The 21,235-nt window shown below is 39.8% G+C and overlaps 1 protein-coding gene across 3 annotated transcripts in view; it reads left to right on the forward strand.

Annotated features, from left to right (window-relative positions):
- Nucleotides 1–21,235, forward strand: part of LOC117341332 (pleckstrin homology-like domain family B member 1) — a 167,594-nt gene that overhangs the window by 27,681 nt on the left and 118,678 nt on the right. The window contains exon 1 of one of the 3 annotated variants that reach the window (XM_033903189.1): nucleotides 6,225–6,324. The exons of 1 other annotated variant lie outside the window; for it this stretch is intronic. In XM_033903189.1, coding sequence (XP_033759080.1) covers nucleotides 6,255–6,324 — 70 coding nt within the window. In that variant the 5' untranslated portion in view covers nucleotides 6,225–6,254. Of the gene's footprint in view, nucleotides 1–6,224; nucleotides 6,325–20,608; nucleotides 20,805–21,235 lie in introns of those variants that run through there. One more of the 3 variants, XM_033903190.1, reaches the window with a different exon arrangement.

Below are 21,235 nucleotides of genomic sequence, written 5' to 3' on the forward strand. Positions count from 1 at the left end.
GGGGGAGGTAATTGTAAGGTCCAACTGTAGGTAGAGTATAAACCGTGAGGGGGTTAAGTGTAAGGTAGGACTTCAGGTAGATATAAATGGGATAAGTCATTGTATGGTCTGAGAAGATGTAGAGTATAAATGAAATGAGCTGATCTTTTTATCAAATAACAATATTTTATTAATTAAGGGACCAGAGTCATGACAGAGGTTCTGTATGAGATAGAGACTCTCTACTATGTTAACAGTAGAAAAAGGCAGATGTTTGTCATCAGTGGATATCAGAAGGTTTGAGTCGTGTCAGGAATGGGAGGAGTGTTTTAGTTATTGTTAAATGCTACAGATCAGTCTGTAGATTTTGTTAAGATTGATCTGTAAATTACGTGAATATCTGTTACCAATGACTTTGTATGTAGTTTCCTTCCTTGGTCGAGTGGTTACAGAGAGAGGTACATCCCTATCACATTACTATATACAGTACTGGCATTGCTCCCTGTTTTACTGAGGTGAGGCTTCTGCTAAATGAGTCAATGAATTTTTCATCAGTTTCTGTTTTATTGGAAACACAGATTTGTTGGGAATTAGTGTCTTAATCACTGGTTGGTGTAGCAGCAACAATCTGACTAAAACAGGATACTATATAGTAACAATAAACCTCCAAGTCTGCGTTATGTTTTTATTCCAAACTCAGTATGGATCAATATATTACCTCTATTCTTACACCTGTCCTAAGTCTGGTTTTTACCTGGATTCCCTACGGTGGCCCGGTGGTTAAGATGTACCAACACTTTATCACTAGCCCTCCACCTCTGGGTTGCGAGTTCGAAACCTACGTAGGGCAGTTGCCAGGTACTGACCGTAGACCGGTGGTTTTTCTCCGGGTACCCCAGCTTTCCTCCACCTCCAAAACCTGGCACGTCCTTAAATGACCCTGGCTGTTAATAGGACGTTAAACAAAAACAAACCAAACAAACCAAATACTCATTTTTAGAATATCTATACATTTGCATTTAGATAAATAAAATGGTTTAACTCTCTCGTTGCAACACTAATTTCCATAAAGGCATATGGGGGGGGGGGGGGGGGGGGGGGGGGGAACCCAAATACAATTCTATGTATGATTTGTAAAACACAGGTAAATCTCAGGTAAAAAAAAGACAGCTTATATGAAGCAGTATATAATTACCCTCCCATTGTTTCCTGAAACAACACCTACCTATTGTTAAAAAAAATGTTGGCGTTCAGAGAACACCCCGTTTTACCTGGATTCCCTACTCATTGTTTTACCTGGATTCCCTACTCCTTGTTTTTACCTGGATTCCCTACTCTTTGTTTTACCTGGATTCCCTACTCATTGTTTTACCTGGATTCCCTACTCCTTGTTTTACCTGGATTCCCTACTCCTTGTTTTTACCTGGATTCCCTACTCTTTGTTTTACCTGGATTCCCTACTCTTTGTTTTACCTGGATTCCCTACTCATTGTTTTTACCTAGATTCCCTACTTATTGGTTTTACCTGGATTCCATGGTCTTTGTTTTTACCTAGATTACCTTGTCCATGTTTTACCTGGATTCTATGCTCCTGGTATCTAGGTGCTTTACTTTACATAGGCCACCTCTGGCAGTCAAAGCTGATCATGGAGAACCAAAACATTCAGAACTCCTGGGGGTTCAGCTATTGGGTGTTGTACATATTGAAGTACATGTATTCCCAACTGATTATCACATGTCATTTATAAACTACATTGACCTTGACCTTGACCTTCCCAGCTAATTATCACATGTCATTAACAAACTACATTGACATTGACCTTGACCTTCCCAGCTAATTATCACATGTCATTAACAAACTACATTAACATTGACCTTGACCTTCCCAGCTAATTATCACATGTCATTAACAAACTACATTAACATTGACCTTGACCTTCCCAGCTAATTATCACATGTCATTAACAAACTACATTTACATTGACCTTGACTGATTATTTTGGTCGTATGTATGTATATTGGAGATATCTGGTCATCTCTGATCGAAGGGGTCATTACAATGCCTGTGTACGTGGGATTGCTTTTTGATGTGAAAGGTCAAAGGTAAGATTTGTATAATAACATAAATGAGTAAAATGGTTAGCTGTTGATGTCACCACTGAAAATTATAAAACGAGGAACAAATTGGTGATTGACCTTGACCTTTTTTAACCCTGTTCATGTATGAGTTTGATTTCATAGTGACCAAAGATATACTCTGAGAACATCTACTTGCATATATTCTATGTAACCCTATATAACCTTGACCTTTAGTACAAGGTGAAGGTCCTGGTAGTATATGATTCTCCATTAACCCTATATAACCTTGACCTTTAGTACAAGGTGAAGGTCCTGGTAGTATATGATTCTCCATTAACCCTATATAACCTTGACCTTTAGTACAAGGTGAATGTCCTGGTAGTAAATGATTCTCCATTAACCCTATACAACCTTGACCTTTAGTACAAGGTGAAGGTCCTGGTAGTATATGATTCTCCATTAACCCTATATAACCTTGACCTTTAGTACAAGGTGAATGTCCTGGTAGTAAATGATTCTCCATTAACCCTATACAACATTGACCTTTAGTACAAGGTGAAGGTCATGGTAGTATATGATTCTCCATTAACCCTATATAACCTTGACCTTTAGTACAAGGTGAAGGTCCTTCTAGTATATGATTCTCCATTAAGTCTACATGTATCAGGGGACTCTTGTAGAGTTGGGTGATTGCTGACTGATTAAAGAAATCTTCCCTATTAAGAAAGCATTGGTGTAATGAGTAGGGTGTGTTTTAGCCAGCTGGAGGTACACACATATGTGTTACATCTGTTGGAGTTACGGAGGCTGGCTCCTACAGCTGGAACTGTGTCTCTGTTACTACTGGTGCTTACACCTCACTACACCTGAGTTCACATCAGGAGGCACCAGGCTAGTCCAATAACCTCGGAGACTGGTGTCATAGTCCAATAACCTCGGAGACCGGTGTCACAGTCCAATAACCTTGGAGACTGGTGTCACAGTCCAATAACCTCGGAGACTGGTGTTACAGTCCAATAACCTTGGAGACTGGTGTCACAGTCCAATAACCTCGGAGACCGGTGTCACAGTCTAATAACCTTGGAGACTGGTGTCACAGTCCAATAACCTCGGAGACTGGTGTCACAGTCCAATAACCTCGGAGACTGGTGTCACTGGGCTAGTCCAATAACCTCGGAGACTGGTGTTACAGTCCAATAACCCCGGAGACTGGTGTTACAGTCCAATAACCTCGGAGACTGGTGTCACTGGGCTAGTCCAATAACCTCGGAGACTGGTGTCACAGTCCAATAACCTCGGAGACTGGTGTCACAGTCCAATAACCTCGGAGACTGGTGTTACAGTCCAATAAGCTCAGAGACTGGTGTCACAGTCCAATAACCTCGGAGACTGGTGTCACTGGGCTCAGTCCAATAACCTCGGAGACTGGTGTCACTGGACTCAGTCCAATAACCACGGAGACTGGTGTCACTGGGCTAGTCCAATAACCTTGGAGAGGGGTGTCACTGGACTAGTCCAATAATCTCGGAGACTGGTGTCACTGGACTATACTCACGGAGACTGGTGTCACTGGACTATACTCACGGAGACTGGTGTCACTGGACTTTACTCAAAGAGACTGGTGTCACTGGACAAGTCCAATAATCCCGGAGACAACTGTCACTGGACTATTCCAATAATTCTAGAAACTTTTGCCATTATATACTCCAGGAGACTGATGGCACTGGAGTGATACTCCCAGGACTGGTGTCACTGGAGTGATACTCCCAGGACTGGTGTCACTGGAGTGATACTCCCAGGACTGATGTCACTGGAGTGATACTCCCAGGACTGGTGTCACTGGAGTGATACTCCCAGGATTGGTGTCACTGGTCTCTATTCTCCAAGACTCATTCCGTGCCAAAACTACAATCTCAGCTAACCTGAGGATAATATAGCCATCTTTCGAATTACGGATTATTGAAGTCTGCTTTAAGATAACTTCTTCTATGAAATTTTGACGATAGTGGGAATGTGAAGTACCGTTTGTGGAATGAATTAATTGGTAAAAGCAGTTTAATTCCTCCTTACTAGTGTATCTTAGGACTGTTACAGGCCCTTTTGGCCTCTTTTAAGGAAAAAAAACTGGCCTTAAGAAGAACCATTACTAACCTCAACATGTTCTGTGTGACATCAGATCAGTATCAATAAAAACCTTGTAATGGCTTAGAGTTATGTTTGTGTCAAGAACAAATGGGACCGGGGTTACGACCAAGGCTTTACTGCTTTTAGTACAATTTGTCACAGGATGATAACCAGGACATTTTCAAGCTGACTAATGGAGGACAAAATGGAAGACAAAGTCCTGTGGAGATTTTAACAGATTCCTGTCAGAAAATCATCAATTATTCCACCATTGTGTCTACAAGGCTCTCAGAGTGGTCAGACTGTTTTTGTAGTGAAAACATATGAACCCTGAGCCAGAAACATTTAATAGAATATCAAAACATGCAAATAACTATTTTTTCTAACAAGACTTTCTAGCTCTACACAGAATAAAGACTGTCTGACAGAACGTAAGAAAAGCGGACATAACTGTCTGACAGAACGTAAGAAGAGCGGACATATATAATTATCATTAGTAGACATCAGACCTACAGAGACACCAGCACTTTGTGATTGACTGTGAGGTTTGTAGAGGTACAACGCCTTTGGTGTATTCCTCAACATCCCTAGCAACATGCTTTAACATTGTGGGTACACGGCCCTCCCACCAGCAGCTTGGATCATCATCTCTCTATCGTCATTGCTGTAACAAATTAAAACATATCTGTGAGTGTGGAACTGTGGGGATCTTGGTGTGGAACATTTCGGGGGAAATTCCACCAAATACATTTTTCGGAACACACTTCAGATGAAAATAAGGATATCAAAATTTACGTGAGAGGATTTCTTTACCGATGTTAGTGTGGTCCTTCTGATGTGTTTCCCATCAAAGAAAGGTATATTATCATCTACAAACATAATCTTCATTTTTTTAACATTTATGAATATTGCCATGTTCAAATAGTAGTGATGATACCAGATATGGATTGGGAGCCATCTTGGTCCTGACAGACATCACCGATAACTTGAGATGTAGTAGAAGATACCAGCAATCTTTGTGTGTTTTCAGAAACTGAGAAGTACCCCATGTGGAGAATTGACTCACTGGTCAGTTTTTAAAGATTTCATTCTAAAATTAACCCTGGGAGACAGATAGCAGTGACCTTGTAGTACTGCTTTTTACAAAAATCAAACAATTTCGTGAATTAAAATTCCACTCCAAGATGAAAAAGGAGCAAAAAATATGTGTTTATCAGTATGAAGTATAATTCTACAGGTGGTGGATAGAAATAACTAATATTCTACCGGAAACGCCACCAGCCAGGGAATAGATGGAGAGATTTAGTGGAAGGATACAGCGGACAGATGGGTTAATGGACAGATGGGTGAACAGAGAGGATAATTAGGCCTTTCTGGAGCAGACCTGAGGAAGGATATCCACAGATTTGTTTATTTTGGAGACTTTTTCCAACACCAGACCTGTACAGTTCCTCTCCACTGTTTACTCTGTAGGGTCTGTTGGAACATGTTATTTCAGAATTGAGGGAAACCTGGGCTGGACATAGAGATAACATTCTAATGGTCAGTTTCCTGGTCATTATAGATTCTCTGTACTAAGGTAGTAGATCTCAAAGCTCTACTGTCAGTCTGAACTACTGACCAAAATTGTGAAAAGTAACTGGTTACAAAGTTTGACCATTACTTGAGTGGCTGACAGTTACAAAGTTTGACCATTATTAGATTTAGTGTAACATTTTTTTTTCTGTCATGGTCTCCTGAGAAGACCATGTCTTAGTCCTCATTTATTGGTTAAATATTATTTCCAAGTATTGTGTGGTACCATTTAATCTGATTACTACACCATGACCTATGGTTACTATGGAAACAGTTTTATGTGGATAACCATAGTAACAAGTTGAGTGGATTACAACGGATACAATTTTGTGTGGATTAATTACCATAGTAACAAGTTGAGTGGATTACAATGGATACAATTTTGTGTGGATTAATTACCATAGTAACAAGTTGAGTTGATTATAACGGATACAATTTTGTGTGGATTAATTGCCATAGTAACAAGTTGAGTGGATTACAGTGGATACCAAGCGATAATGGATAACCAGAAGTTCCAGGTGACAGCTCAGGCGGAAATGTCACCCAGCCCCGTCCTGCCGGTCAGAAGTAGGTATCAGCTGTAATTGATGTACCCTGTCATGGTCAGTCCCCTCCTATTCACTTCCTGTCATACTTTTCTTAATCTCTCACCTCCCTATAGTTTCCTAAGTAACTTGATAGTTGCCTCCCATTCCACTTCCTGTCAAACCTGCTACTTAGACAACTCTATCCTGCCATCCCCGTAATATCAGTAGTATAACCTTCTCCCCCCTACAGTTTAATAACTTAGTCATTTCCGATTCCACTTCCTGTCATACCCCCATGGCAACATTATCCTGCCATCCCCGGTTTATCAGTAGTATAACCTTCTCTACCCCACAGTTTCTTGACTTAGTGACCTCCCATTCCACTTCCTTTTTCTGATCATTGTAAAGAGCTAGCTGACATCCTGCCAGCATGTTGTTGAAACTTGACACAAAGCTGTTCCAGCATTGACAGAATACACTTGGAAAGTAATTATAAGGTCATTAAACATGTACACAGTGGGGAAATATAACTTAACACCATACATAAAGTCTCCCTATATCACAAGATGGGGGTGCTGGTCTACCATGTTAACCTCTGTGTTACTAAAATCTTGTACAAGTTGGTGACAGGACCACGTGACCTCTGTGTTACTAAGATCTCGTACAAGTTGGTGGTGGGACCATGTGACCTCTGTATTACTAAGATCTTGTACAAGTTGGTGATGAGACCATGTGACCTCTGTATTACTAAGATCTTGTACAAGTTGGTGACAGGACCACGTGACCTCTGTATTACTAAGATCTTGTACAAGTTGGTGATGATACCATGTGACCTCTGTATTACTAAGATCTTGTACAAGTTGGTGGCAGGACCATCATGTTGCCTGTGTTACTAAGATCTTGTACAAGTGGGTGATGGGACCACCACTCCAGATCTAACACAATTTGGTGGAGTTAGGTTTATACATTGTACCACTGTACTGGGCAGCCTGGGAGTAGTTAATTACCGAGGGATTATAAGGCCAGTGTCCCTTTGATAGTAAACAAGCAGCAGATGTTGGGGATGAACTGCTTACAAACTGAGGGTGTCAAGGTACACGGTAGTCTGTTAGAGCTGAATTACTGAACCACTGTTATTGTACTATGGAAACAAAACAGGAAATGGTGTAGTCCTTCAGGGGAGATCAACAGGAAATGGTGTAGTCCTTCATGGGAGATAAACAGGAAATGGTGTAGTCCTTCAGGGGAGATAAACAGGAAATGGTGTAGTCCTTCAGGGGAGATAAACAGGAAATGGTGTAGTCCTTCAGGGGAGATAATACGGGAATGGTGTAGTCCTTCAGGGGAGATAAACAGGAAATGGTGTAGTCCTTCAGGGGAGATAAACAGGAAATGGTGTAGTCCTTCAGGGGAGATAACACAGGAAATGGTGTAGTCCTTCAGGGGAGATAAACAGGAAATGGTGTAGTCCTTCAGGGGAGATAAACAGGAAATGGTGTAGTCCTTCAGGGGAGATAAACAGGAAATGGTGTAGTCCTTCAGGGGAGATAACACAGGAAATGGTGTAGTCCTTCAGGGGAGATAACACAGGAAATGGTGTAGTCCTTCAGGGGAGATAACACAGGAAATGGTGTAGTCCTTCAGGGGAGATAAAACAGGAAATGGTGTAGTCCTTCAGGGGAGATAAAACAGGAAATGGTGTAGTCCTTCAGGGGAGATAAAACAGGAAATGATGTAGTCCTTCAGGGGAGATAAACAGGAAATGGTGTAGTCCTTCAGGGGAGATAAAGAGGAAATGGTGTAGTCCTTCAGGGGAGATAAAACAGGAAATGGTGTAGTCCTTCAGGGGAGATAAACAGGAAATGATGTAGTCCTTCAGGGGAGATAAACAGGAAATGATGTAGTCCTTCAGGGGAGATAACACAGGAATGGTGTAGTCCTTCAGGGGAGATAAACAGGAAATGGTGTAGTCCTTCAGGGGAGATAATACGGGAATGGTGTAGTCCTTCAGGGGAGATAAAACAGGAAATGGTGTAGTCCTTCAAGGGAGATAACACAGGAAATTATGTAGTCCTTCAGGGGAGATAAACAGGAAATGATGTAGTCCTTCAGGGGAGATAAACAGGAAATGATGTAGTCCTTCAGGGGAGATAACACAGGAAATGGTGTAGTCCTTCAGGGGAGATAAAACAGGAAATTATGTAGTCCTTCAGGGGAGATAACACAGGAAATGGTGTAGTCCTTCAGGGGTGATAAACAGGAAATGGTGTAGTCCTTCAGGGGAGATAACACAGGAAATGGTGTAGTCCTTCAAGGGAGATAACACAGGAAATGGTGTAGTCCTTCAGGGGTGATAAACAGGAAATGGTGTAGTCCTTCAGGGGAGATAACACAGGAAATGGTGTGGTCCTTCAGGGGAGATAAAACAAAAATAAATAAATAAAAAAACAAATTTATAACTACAGAGGAGACAATTAACAGAAAATGTGATAAAAGAGAGAAAACAAGGGAGACAACTCCAGATGTTTCTAATTTGAAATACTGACACTTTTCCTATAAATGAAATTTGACAAGGAATTCAAATCAGAGAATAGGCACTCCAAAGGGAGACAACTGACAGGGGAGACAACTCAGAGAAAAAACATCTAACTCACAGAAATATACATCAAGGAAGACACCTCAAAGATATAATTCAACATGATGTTAATTTCGAGAAAAATAATCTACAATGGATTATAACAATACAGAGAAATACAATGCAATAGCTTTGTTCCTTTTGTGTGTCATGGTTCTGTAATCTTCAATAGACAGAACATTTACCCTTACACAGTGTTGTCACAAGGCAAATTTATGGTATGTGTTTGAGAAGACATTAAAAATTCCTATGTTTTGGGTTAGTGCAGCACTTGTCTCTGTGGTAAATAGATAGTTGGGTTTTAATTGCATTCGTGGTTGCCTAGCAACCTAAGGATGACATAACTACAAGCACATTGATGAGCCTTGAGGAAAGTGTTTTACTTTTCAGAACACATGTGTTATAAGTGTAGCTTCCACGACTGACTCATGAATTAGCTCTAGTGATGATACATCCTTTAAACGATGTCTTCTTCATATTTTCTAAACGAGAGGAAATGGAATATTTTAATTCCTCCCCTACTTAGCAGACTTAGGTTTGAATTTGTTACATCAGTGTAAATTTTTATGACGCAAATGGAGTAAGTAGTTTATTTCTGATTGTTAGATACAACAGTGCATATAGCAGTCTCTGTATCATATATGATCATAATATTTTTAATTAAAAGATTTAGTATTTTACATACAATCCATTACAATGATTTTGGTGTCTGGTTTCATCTGATATATTGTGCAGGCTGTATTGTAAAGTATTGGTGAGCTGGTATCTTAATGTAATGTAATGTAATGTAATGTAATATAATGTAATGTAATGTATTATAATATAGCATAACGTAATGTAATGTTTTGATCGTTTAAACCTATATACAAACAATATAAAGTTGAATTTATTTTGCTACATTATGTAGGGGAAAAAAACATTGAAAAACTTACTGATTTAGGCTTGATAAAGTTGTTTGTGTAATACACATGTGAAACACACATAAAGAAAATTGTACAGACATCCAGTGTTATATGTTAAACATTAACATTGAGGAGGGGAGATAAATCATATCAGCCTTAGGGGTCATTGGGGTCACAGGTCATGAAGGTCATATTTTTACATTGAACTGATATGAACTCTACACTTTATTTACAGTTGCTAACATGAAGTGAGGGATACAGTCAGTACTAGAGCTGTTTCAGAGTATCTGATTCAATCTAACAGATTCCTGAATGGCTCCTGTAACTTTCGGTAGTAACATGGAAAAGATTTTTGATATTTTTGCGTTTTTTTATTTTGTTTTCTATTTTTCTGGAATACTTTTACATTAACCAGATTTAATTTGCCTGTAGGGGGGATTTCAGAAATCAACTTTGTAACATGAGTCTGCAGTCTGATGAATAGCTTCTCATGATCAGTAAACCCCTATAAATCTTACTTATACTGCAATAGAGCTGTGTGTTACCCTCCCCCACCCCCAGCCCTACCTACTACTGTAATAGAGGTGTGTGTTACCCTCCCCCACCCCCAGTCCTACCTACCTACTACTGTAATAGAGGTGTGTGTTACCCTCCCCCACCCCCAGTCCTACCTACCTACTACTGTAATAGAGGTGTGTGTTACCCTCCCCCACCCCCAGTCCTACCTACCTACTACTGTAATAGAGGTGTGTGTTACTCTCCCCCACCCCCAGTCCTACCTACTACTGTAATAGAGGTGTGTGTTACCCTCCCCCACCCCCAGTCCTATCTACTACTGTAATAGAGGTGTGTGTTTCCCTCCCCCACCCCCAGTCCTACATACCTACTACTGTAATAGAGCTGTGTGTAACCCTCCCCCACCCCCAGTCCTATCTACTACTGTAATATAGCTGTGTGTTACCCTCCCCACCCCAGTCCTATCTACTACTGTAATAGAGGTGTGTGTTTCCCTCCCCCACCCCCAGTCCTACATACCTACTACTGTAATAGAGGTGTGTGTTACCCTCCCCCACCCCCAGTCCTACCTACCTGCTACTGTAATAGAGGTGTGTGTTACCCTCCCCCACCCCCAGTCCTACATACCTACTACTGTAATAGAGGTGTGTGTTACCCTCCCCCACCCCCAGTCCTACCTACTACTGTAATAGAGGTGTGTGTTACCCTCCCCCACCCCCAGTCCTACATACCTACTACTGTAATAGAGGTGTGTGTTACCCTCCCCCACCCCCAGTCCTACCTACCTACTACTGTAATAGAGGTGTGTGTTACCCTCCCCCACCCCCAGCCCTACCTACTACTGTAATAGAGGTGTGTGTTACACTCCCTCACCCCCAGTCCTACCTACTACTGTAATAGTGGTGTGTGTTACCCTCCCCACCCCCAGTCCTACCTACCTACTACTGTAATAGAGGTGTGTGTTACCCTCCCCCACCCCCAGTCCTACCTACCTACTACTGTAATAGAGGTGTGTGTTACCCTCCCCCTCCCCCACCCCCAGTCCTACCTACTACTGTAATAGAGGTGTGTGTTACCCTCCCCCACCCCCAGTCCTACCTATCTACTACTGTAATAGAGGTGTGTGTTACCCTCCCCCACCCCCAGTCCTACCTACCTACTACTGTAATAGAGCTGTGTGTTACCCTCCCCACCCCCAGTCCTACCTACTACTGTAATAGAGGTGTGTGTTACCCTCCCCCACCCCCAGTCCTACCTACTACTGTAATAGTGGTGTGTGTTACCCTCCCCCACCCCAGTCCTACCTACCTACTACTGTAATAGAGCTGTGTGTTACCCTCCCCCACCCCCAGTCCTACCTACTACTGTAATAGAGGTGTGTGTTACCCTCCCCCACCCCCAGTCCTACCTACCTACTACTGTAATAGAGGTGTGTGTTACCCTCCCCCACCCCCAGTCCTACCTACTACTGTAATAGAGGTGTGTGTTACACTCCCCCACCCCCAGTCCTACCTACCTACTACTGTAATAGAGGTGTGTGTTACCCTCCCCCACCCCCAGTCCTACCTACTACTGTAATAGAGGTGTGTGTTACCCTCCCCCACCCCCAGTCCTACCTACCTACTACTGTAATAGAGGTGTGTGTTACCCTCCCCCACCCCCAGTCCTACCTACTACTGTAATAGAGGTGTGTGTTACCCTCCCCCACCCCCAGTCCTACCTACCTACTACTGTAATAGAGCTGTGTGTTACCCTCCCCCACCCCCAGTCCTACCTACCTACTACTGTAATAGAGGTGTGTGTTACCCTCCCCCACCCCCAGTCCTACCTACTACTGTAATAGAGGTGTGTGTTACCTTCCCCCACCCCCAGTCCTACCTACTACTGTAATAGAGGTGTGTGTTACCCTCCCCCACCCCCAGTCCTACCTACTACTGTAATAGAGGTGTGTGTTACCCTCCCCCACCCCCAGTCCTACCTACCTACTACTGTAATAGAGGTGTGTGTTACCCTCCCCCACCCCCAGTCCTACCTACCTACTACTGTAATAGAGGTGTGTGTTACCCTCCCCCACCCCCAGTCCTACCTACCTACTACTGTAATAGAGCTGTGTGTTACCCTCCCCCACCCCCAGTCCTACCTACCTACTGTAATAGAGGTGTGTGTTACCCTCCCCCACCCCCAGTCCTACATACCTACTACTGTAATAGAGCTGTGTGTTACCCTCCCCCCACCCCCAGTCCTACCTACCTACTGAAATAGAGGTGTGTGTTACCCTCCCCCACCCCCAGTCCTACATACCTACTACTGTAATAGAGGTGTGTGTTACCCTCCCCCACCCCCAGTCCTACCTACTACTGTAATAGAGGCTGTGTGTTACCCTCCCCCCCCCCCAGTCCTACCTACTACTGTAATAGAGGTATGTGTTACCCTCCCCCCCCCCCAGTCTACCTACCTACTACTGTAATAGAGGTGTATGTTACCCTCCCCCACCCCCAGTCCTACCTACCTACTACTGTAATATAGGTGTATGTTACCCTCCCCCACCCCCCAGTCCTACCTACCTACTACAGTAAAAGACAGGGGTATAAGATATATTTACCATGTGTCGTTTCCTAATCTCTCTCTGTTGGAGAAAGTGCTGTAGTATTTAAGTGTTGGCAACATTTCTAAAGATTTATTTTCTCAGACTTCAAGAAGCTTTTTCTAATGTTACATATATCAGACAGTAGCATTAGTATTGTAGCTGTATTTTTGTGACAAACATCTGATGAATAAACAAACAATAAATAGATAAAGATGTGGTAAACAAAACAACGGAATTAAAGAAGATCAAGTAACAAAACAGTTTGCTAAAGACTTTTTCATACTTTTTAAAAATATCTGGGCATGTGAATTAATCATTAATCTTTCTGTAATTTTTTTCTTACTTTTAAAAATATCTTGGCATGTGAATTAATCATGAATCTTTCTGTAAACTTTTTCTGATTTTTTTAAAAAATATCAGGGCATGTGAATTAATCATGAGTATTATGTAATCTTTAGATTTAAAAGGTTTATATTAATTAATTCAATGTTCAAAGACATTAGTGATAGGAGAAATGTAGAGGAATCATTTTGGTTGACTACCAGACGACCTTTGGAAGGAGATGGTCCTTAGATTATAGCGCTGTAGAATGAATGCCTAGATTTTAAAGGTGTCAGGTTCTGGAAAGTACTTAAATAATTATTTTTACTAAATTATGGATGTTGATGGGGTTTCAGTTCTGGTTAGGCTGTGTGTGTGTTGGCAGAGTTAAGCAGGCCTTGTTGTTTTCGTTGTGCCTATAAATAGTTTGTACTGTACATGATTCAGGCGTCTGTGGTGGTGTTTTGTGATAGAGAGGTATATTTTGATTACATCATTAACAGGAGGTGATGCACTCGCTGATAATATCTGATGTCAAATTCCCGCCTCTGATGTGATAGGCTATTGGACATTTTCTTTGTCGGACATGAACCTCAGACATGGGCACGTGTCGTTTATCAAGTGTATAAAACGGTAGATTTCGCCAGCTAGGTCGAAATGGAATTCCTAGGATAATATATCACATTGTGTGTTTTATAAAAAAAAAAATGATGTGATGAACTACATAATAATTTCTTTGGCAGGATGATAAAACATGTTTTTTATTGCTTAATTCTATTTCACGATAAAATATTTAGACTAGCGACAGAAAAGAATACGAGAATTCCAAATGGCTTTTTATCTCTGTATCAATGCTGACTGTATGTTAGATTTAAAGTGTGGATGACCTGAGGGCCGTAAAAACTGGCATCCATTTTTACAGTGACCATGTCATTTAGGAATATACTTTGTTGTTGATGACGTAATCAATATAAATACATGGTTTTAAATGTAATAAAATATTCATTTCATTGGAGATTTTGTGAACCAATTATTAGAAGTGTTTGAAAGCCTTTTTATCAAATCAGAAACTTATATTTTGACAGAATTTGAAGTAAAATGCGGTGAAATATCAAACATTACATCATTGTCCATAAGTGTATTATGACATCACAAGTACATTATTACATCATAAATATATTATGACATCACAATTCCATGATGACATCACAAGAAACTTGATATCATAAGTGTATTATGACATCACAATTCCATTATGACATCACAAATATATGACATTACAAGTACATTATGACATCACAAGCATATTGTGACATCACATCACAAGTAAATGATGACCTTACAATTTCTGACTTCAGCACTGTGGGCCAGTGAGTAGTGGGCGCTTTATTGATCAGCGCACTTACACAGAATTTATAAGAACAGACTTTTACTCTGGCAACAGAAAAAAACCCACCAAAAACAAAACATCTGTTTGGTAATCATAATTAAGATCCTGTTATTTTTTGCTGCTGAAAAACTTGACCTGTCATCAATGTCTGTAAAATGTTTGACTCTCAGCCTCTGTTATTGGACATACTATTGGGACTGTTATGATTATATATAACTAGGAAAACAAAATCTCATCGCAGAATTCTGTAAATTCAATTTACACATAATTTCATGCACGTGCCAAAAATTATTTACTCAGTGAGATGGCTGGTGAAGGCGTTTTTGTTTGAGATAGATTACTGCAGCATGCAAACTGAGAGAAAAATGTAATTTCCAAAATGCTCTATGGTCTATTTTCACCTTGCTGTCTGCATCTGGTAAATGTTTGAGTCTATCATCAAGTTACCTGGACCTTGAAAGCACTACCAGGCATGTGATGGGGCTGAAGTGTGATATTTTTCTGGTATGTTGACTTAATCTGAACTAAGGCATTTAGGTGCTGCCTCTACAGGTACAGAGGGTGAGGAATTATCATCCCGTAGGGAAAACATTGCTACCAGGCGTTGAAAAAGTACAGTCAAACTGGAGAATGTTTTATACTAAATTGATATGTAGATAAGATAATGTAAGCCTGCTGTGGCTGTGAAATAACCTTGATATATAACTTGGTGTAACGGTGTGGGCTTGTTAGTTTTGGTGATTCATCGGTCAAATTTACAGTTTAGTACAAATTAAACCATACCAAAAATTGCAGTCAAAACTTATCCCCCAGAATTAGTAAGACAAATCCACACCAAACTTTACAGTTAAAACATATCCTCCAGAATAGTAGAACAAATTTACACCAAACATTGCAGTCAAAACTTATCCTCCAGAATCCATACTAAACAGTGTAATCAAAACTTATCCTCCAGAATAGTAAGACAAATCCACACCAAACATTACAGTTAAAACATATCCTCCAGAATAGTAGAACAAATTTACACCAAATATTGCAGTCAAAACGTACCTCCAGAATCCATACTAAACAGTGTAATCAAAACTTATCCTCCAGAATAGTAAGACAGATTTACACCAAACATTGCAGTAAAAACTTATCCTCCAGAATAGTAAGACAAATCCACACCAAACATTACATTTAAATCATATCCTCCAGAATTGTAGAACAAATTTACACCAAATATTGCAGTCAAAATTTATCCTCCAGAATGCATACTAAACATTGTAATCAAAACTTATCCTCTAGAATAGTACGACAAATCCAACCAAAACATTGCAGTCTAAACTTATCTCAGAATGAGACTTGAATTCATAATGATTATCCTGTGATATAACCATACCTTGCCAGTCCATGCCTATTACATATCAGCTAAAACACTACAGTACTTAAACTCTGCCCCGACCTTATGTTAAATTCCTGTGTTAAATGGATCTTCAGACTATTACAGGATATATCTCTCTACACATGTTTAAACGGGGTTGGATATAGACTTCTGGATAATAACTAAATGTCGATATCGATGCATCGAACATAACCTGTTTTGACGAAGTGGGAACCAATGATTAGATAACGTTGTACATCGTGTCGAATCAATATGTAAGCTAAAACACTTTTCTTAAAACTTTTATTACGGGAAAATCACAAAAATACTCTAAAATCAATTAAATTTTTTCAATTTTTTTGGAATTTTTATATGCATATAAGCGGGAGCCGGTGTTTTAGTCGATGCAAATACACGGGATTAAAATACAAAGATAAAGAAGAAAAAAATCGGGACCTGAGAATTTTATGCAAATAAGCGGGATATTCAAATAACCGATATGCAAATAAGTGGGCTCCTCTGTATATCATGAGTATTGAATACCCAAGTCTACTCACATTATAACTTACCAACCTAACATGTTTTATCTGATCCAAAAGGCTGTAAGTATTATATCATCAACTTTACTGCATTAAAATATATCAATTTTTAATGAAATAAAATACATGTAGATTAAATTTGAATATACAATGTATATTACAAAATTTGAATTGTCTCAATTCTCTTAAGTCTAGGTATCTGAAAACCTCCCCGCTACAGAATCCCCATACCTATGCAACAGTATACTCTATGAAAAAGTTAGGAGGCATCTGCAAAACAGCTATATATGTCACAGTATCTATGATATTGACCTTTCATTGATGTTGATGACTTCTGAGTTTGTGGTTAAAACTGTGACCATATCTTATAGTTTGATTCCAGAAATCAGAGCTTGTTTGATTTTCCTTGGCTAATTTCAACAGGCGTTTTCACTTTAGATGTGATATCTTGAAATTTACTTGGCAAAATAATAGAATCTTAAAATAACTCAACACGACATCCAGAGAGGCTTCAGGTCCATGAAAAAGCGTTTGCTTTCGATCAACTGCTTGTATTCGTAAAATCAATGTGAGAGAAGAAATGCTGCCAACACGATGAGATAATGGATTGTAGTACTGGTAGGTTTTCTCTTGTTTCTCTAGGAAAGTACCAGTTTGTTAGTTTGTAATGTACGTAATACTGTTTTATGTCGGTACCAAATGTTAGCTGTGAGAATTACAGCCAGAGTAATATTTACAGTGGTATAGTAATTGCCATGGTAACGGTGGGCCACCAAAGTAACTTTCTGTTACCATAGTAACGTTTACAGCGCTACAGTAATTGCCATGGTAACACTGGGTCACCAAAGTAACTTTCTGTTACCATAGTAACATTTACAGTGGTATAGTAATTGCCATGGTAACACTGGGTCACCAAAGTAACTTTCTGTTACCATAGTAATATTTACAGTAGTTTAGTAATTACCATGATAACACTGGGTCACCAGAGTAACTTTCTGTTACCAAAGTAACATTTACAGTGGTATAGTAATTACCATGGTAGCACTGGGTCACCAGAGTAATTTCTGTTACCATAGTAACAGTTACCATGTGATACAGGTCACTTTTACTGCAATTACAATGGTACTTTGTTTCAGCTTAACACTTAATTACCATGGTAACGATGGTAACACTGCTACTAGAGTAAAACTTGGTTACCATGGTAACACTGTTACTAGAGTAAAACTTGGTTACCATGGTAACAATAGTAACACTGTTACTAGAGTAAAACTTGGTAACCATGGTAACAATGGTAACACTGTTACTATAGTAAAACTTGGTTACCATGGTAACAATGGTAACACTGTTACTATAGTAAAACATGGTTACCATTATATTATTCTTGGTTACCACAGAAACATACTGTTATCATGTTAACATCGGACCACTATATTAACAGGTGTTCAGACATTGCATGGACCTTTTATTCGTTATATTTACTTTTAGAGGTTTAGAAATTCTTTACCTATAATTAATGTCTTACCTGTTTCCTGCCTTCCCTAGATGGCCCAGCAGGTGATGTATATATATATAATGTATATATATAATGTTGTTGAGGGGTGCTGTCTGTGTACTCTCTGTATGAGGAGCTACTGTAGTACTGATTGGAGTCTGGGAGAAAGTGTTTCTTTTAAAGATTGATTATGTTTCAATCACAGAAGTGCTTAATGTTTCTTTCAATGTTTTTGTTCTTCTGCTTCAATTTGGAAATCTAATTGGAAATATCGAAAAACACGAAACACTTTGATGAAGTGATTTTATATGTTTTAAATGTCAGTAGTTCTGTCTGTAGTAACCGACTCTCTGTAGATCAGTATAACACTTCTTATTCAATAGTCCTGGATATTGTACTGGCTAGAAATGGAGGTGCAGGAAAAAACATTACCTCAGGAATAAATTGGAAGTGGTTCATCTCAACTTTGAAAGATGCATATATTTTTTTCATATCACACAGAAATGATATGATTGACAGCTATAAGTAGAGGGAAACTTACAATTATAACCAATCAGAGGTCTTGTTGAATTCAGCTCTGACTGGTTTTGATGTCTTTGTTGATAAGAACTAAAGCTGTGTGCTTGTCTCTTATAAACATCACCTGATGATGTGGAAATGGTTTGGACCATTCTTCATGATTTGTACTGATGGGAATGTTATTTTCTTGGACTGATAATGAGACATTGGTAGCCATGGTTTGTACTGACGGTCGTTGAGACATTGTAGCGGTAATTTGTACTGACGGGTCGTTGAGACATTGGTAGCTATGGTTTGTACTGACAATCATTGAGACATTGGTAGCAATAGTTTGTACTGACTGTCGTTGAGACATTGGTAGCTATGGTTTGTACTGACGGTCATTGAGACATTGGTAGCCATGGTTTGTACTGACGGTCGTTGAGACATTGGTAGCCATGGTTTGTACTGATAGTCGTTGAGACATTGGTAGCCATGGTTTGTACTGACGGTCGTTGAGACATTGGTAGCTATGGTTTGTACTGACGGTCATTGAGACATTGGTAGCCATGGTTTGTACTGACGGTCGTTGAGACATTGGTAGCCGTAGTTTATACTGATAGTCATTAAGACATTGGTAGCCATGGTTTGTACAGACGGTCATTGAGACATTGGTAGCCGTAGTTTGTACTGAAAGCCATTAAGACATTGATAGCCATGGTTTGTACTGACGGTCGTTGAGACATTGGTAGCCATGGCTTGTACTGAAGGTCGTTGAGACATTGGTAGCCATGGTTTGTACTGACGGTCATTAAGACATTGGTAGCCATGGTTTGAACTGACGGTCGTTGAGACATTGGTAGCCATGGTTTGTACTGACGGTCGTTGAGACATTGATAGCCATGGTTTGTACTGACAATCATTGAGACATTGGTAGCCATGGTTTGTACTGACGGTCATTGAGACATTGGTAGCCATGGTTTGTACTGACGGTCGTTGAGACATTGGTAGCCATGGTTTGTACTGACGGTCCTTGAGACATTGGTAGCCATGGTTTGTACTGACGGTCGTTGAGACATTGGTAGCCATGGTTTGTACTGACAATCATTGAGACATTGGTAGCCATCGTTTGTACTGACGGTCGTTGAGACATTGGTAGACATGGTTTGTACTGACAGACGTTGAGACATTGGTAGCCATGATTTGTACTGACGGTCGTTGAGACAATGGTTGCCATGGTACTTATGGGTCATTGGTTTTTGGACTGATAGAGATCCATTTAGTCATTGGTAACGAAAGTTCGTACTAACAGGTTGTTGGTTTTTGAACCATGTAGCTATGGTTTGTACTTTCATTCACACATTAGTAGCCATGGTACTTACAGGTCGTTGGTTTTCAGACCAATAGTGATTCATTCAGACATTGGTAGTCGTAGTTTGTACTTACGGGTCGTTGGGCTTTGGATCCATTCAGATATTGGTAGCCAGCGGTGTGTTTATAAGTGACTGAGTTTGCTGGTTTGTATTAAGGAATCATCCCCTGTGTTTGTATAAGACAGCCTCACCACCTGATTCTTCACCAGGAGGACACATGTAGCTCATCACTCTCCTCCTCCAGTCACACAATCATATACGCTGGACTATAGTGGAAAATAATGGCTCTGTGTTAATTTGAGCAACATTCTCAAAATTCCCATTTTAAAGTAATTTTGGGATTTTATTGTGTATTCTCTAGAATTAATGTTTATTATTATCGATGCCAGGACTTGCTCACATTCTGGGTCACTTTTATGAAGAAAGAAAAGACACCTGTATGTGTCACAATTTGGAGTGATACTTTCTTTTAGTTCATCTCCAATTCTGTGCTTCACATCATTGTGGATGTGTGATTACAAATCGGTGGAGACCTTTGTTTGATACAAACTCTTAAACCACAGATCTATATAAATGTTGGTTATTTCTAAGGAATGATAAATGGTAAACAGCATACTCAGATACATCAGTGTGAATTTGAAGTGAGGAACCTTATGAAGATTGGGTGTGTTACGGTGTACAGATGTGAGCTGTTCCTCTAACCCATTTCCATCCGGATGTGTAAACTCAGGGTCTTTGAGGAAATATGATTGATTGATGGAGATGATGCTCACCATATCTTAGTTATCATCTTCGACAGCTGACAAAACCATTCTAGTAACAAAAGTGTGTTTGGCTGTAGTAATGGATCGTGATAAGAGGATGGGGAAAAGGGCACTGAACCCACTGTATACTGGGAATACAGGTAATCTTTGTTGACATAGGTAACATAAGTTAAAACAGGTAGCCATTTTTAATACAGGTAACTATTGTTAATACAGGTAATCATTGTTAATACAGGTAACTATTGTTAATACAGGTAACCATTGTCAATACAGGTAACTATCTTATATACAGGTAACCATCTTACATACATGTAACCTTTGTTAATACAGATAGCCATTGTTAATACAGGTAATTATCTTATATACAGGTAACTATCTTATATACAGGTAACCATCTTATATACAGGTAACCTTCGTTCATACATGTAACCTTTCATTGTTGATCAGGTAACTTCAGGTAGCTGTTGCTGATTCAGGTAACATATCCTATTGTTAATACAGGCTTTTTTCCCTCCAATCATTAATACAGGTAATTATCTTATATACAGGTAACATATCCTATTGTTAATAC

This window comes from Pecten maximus, chromosome 13, assembly GCF_902652985.1.
Source record: "Pecten maximus chromosome 13, xPecMax1.1, whole genome shotgun sequence".
NCBI classification, from domain to species: domain Eukaryota; kingdom Metazoa; phylum Mollusca; class Bivalvia; order Pectinida; family Pectinidae; genus Pecten; species Pecten maximus.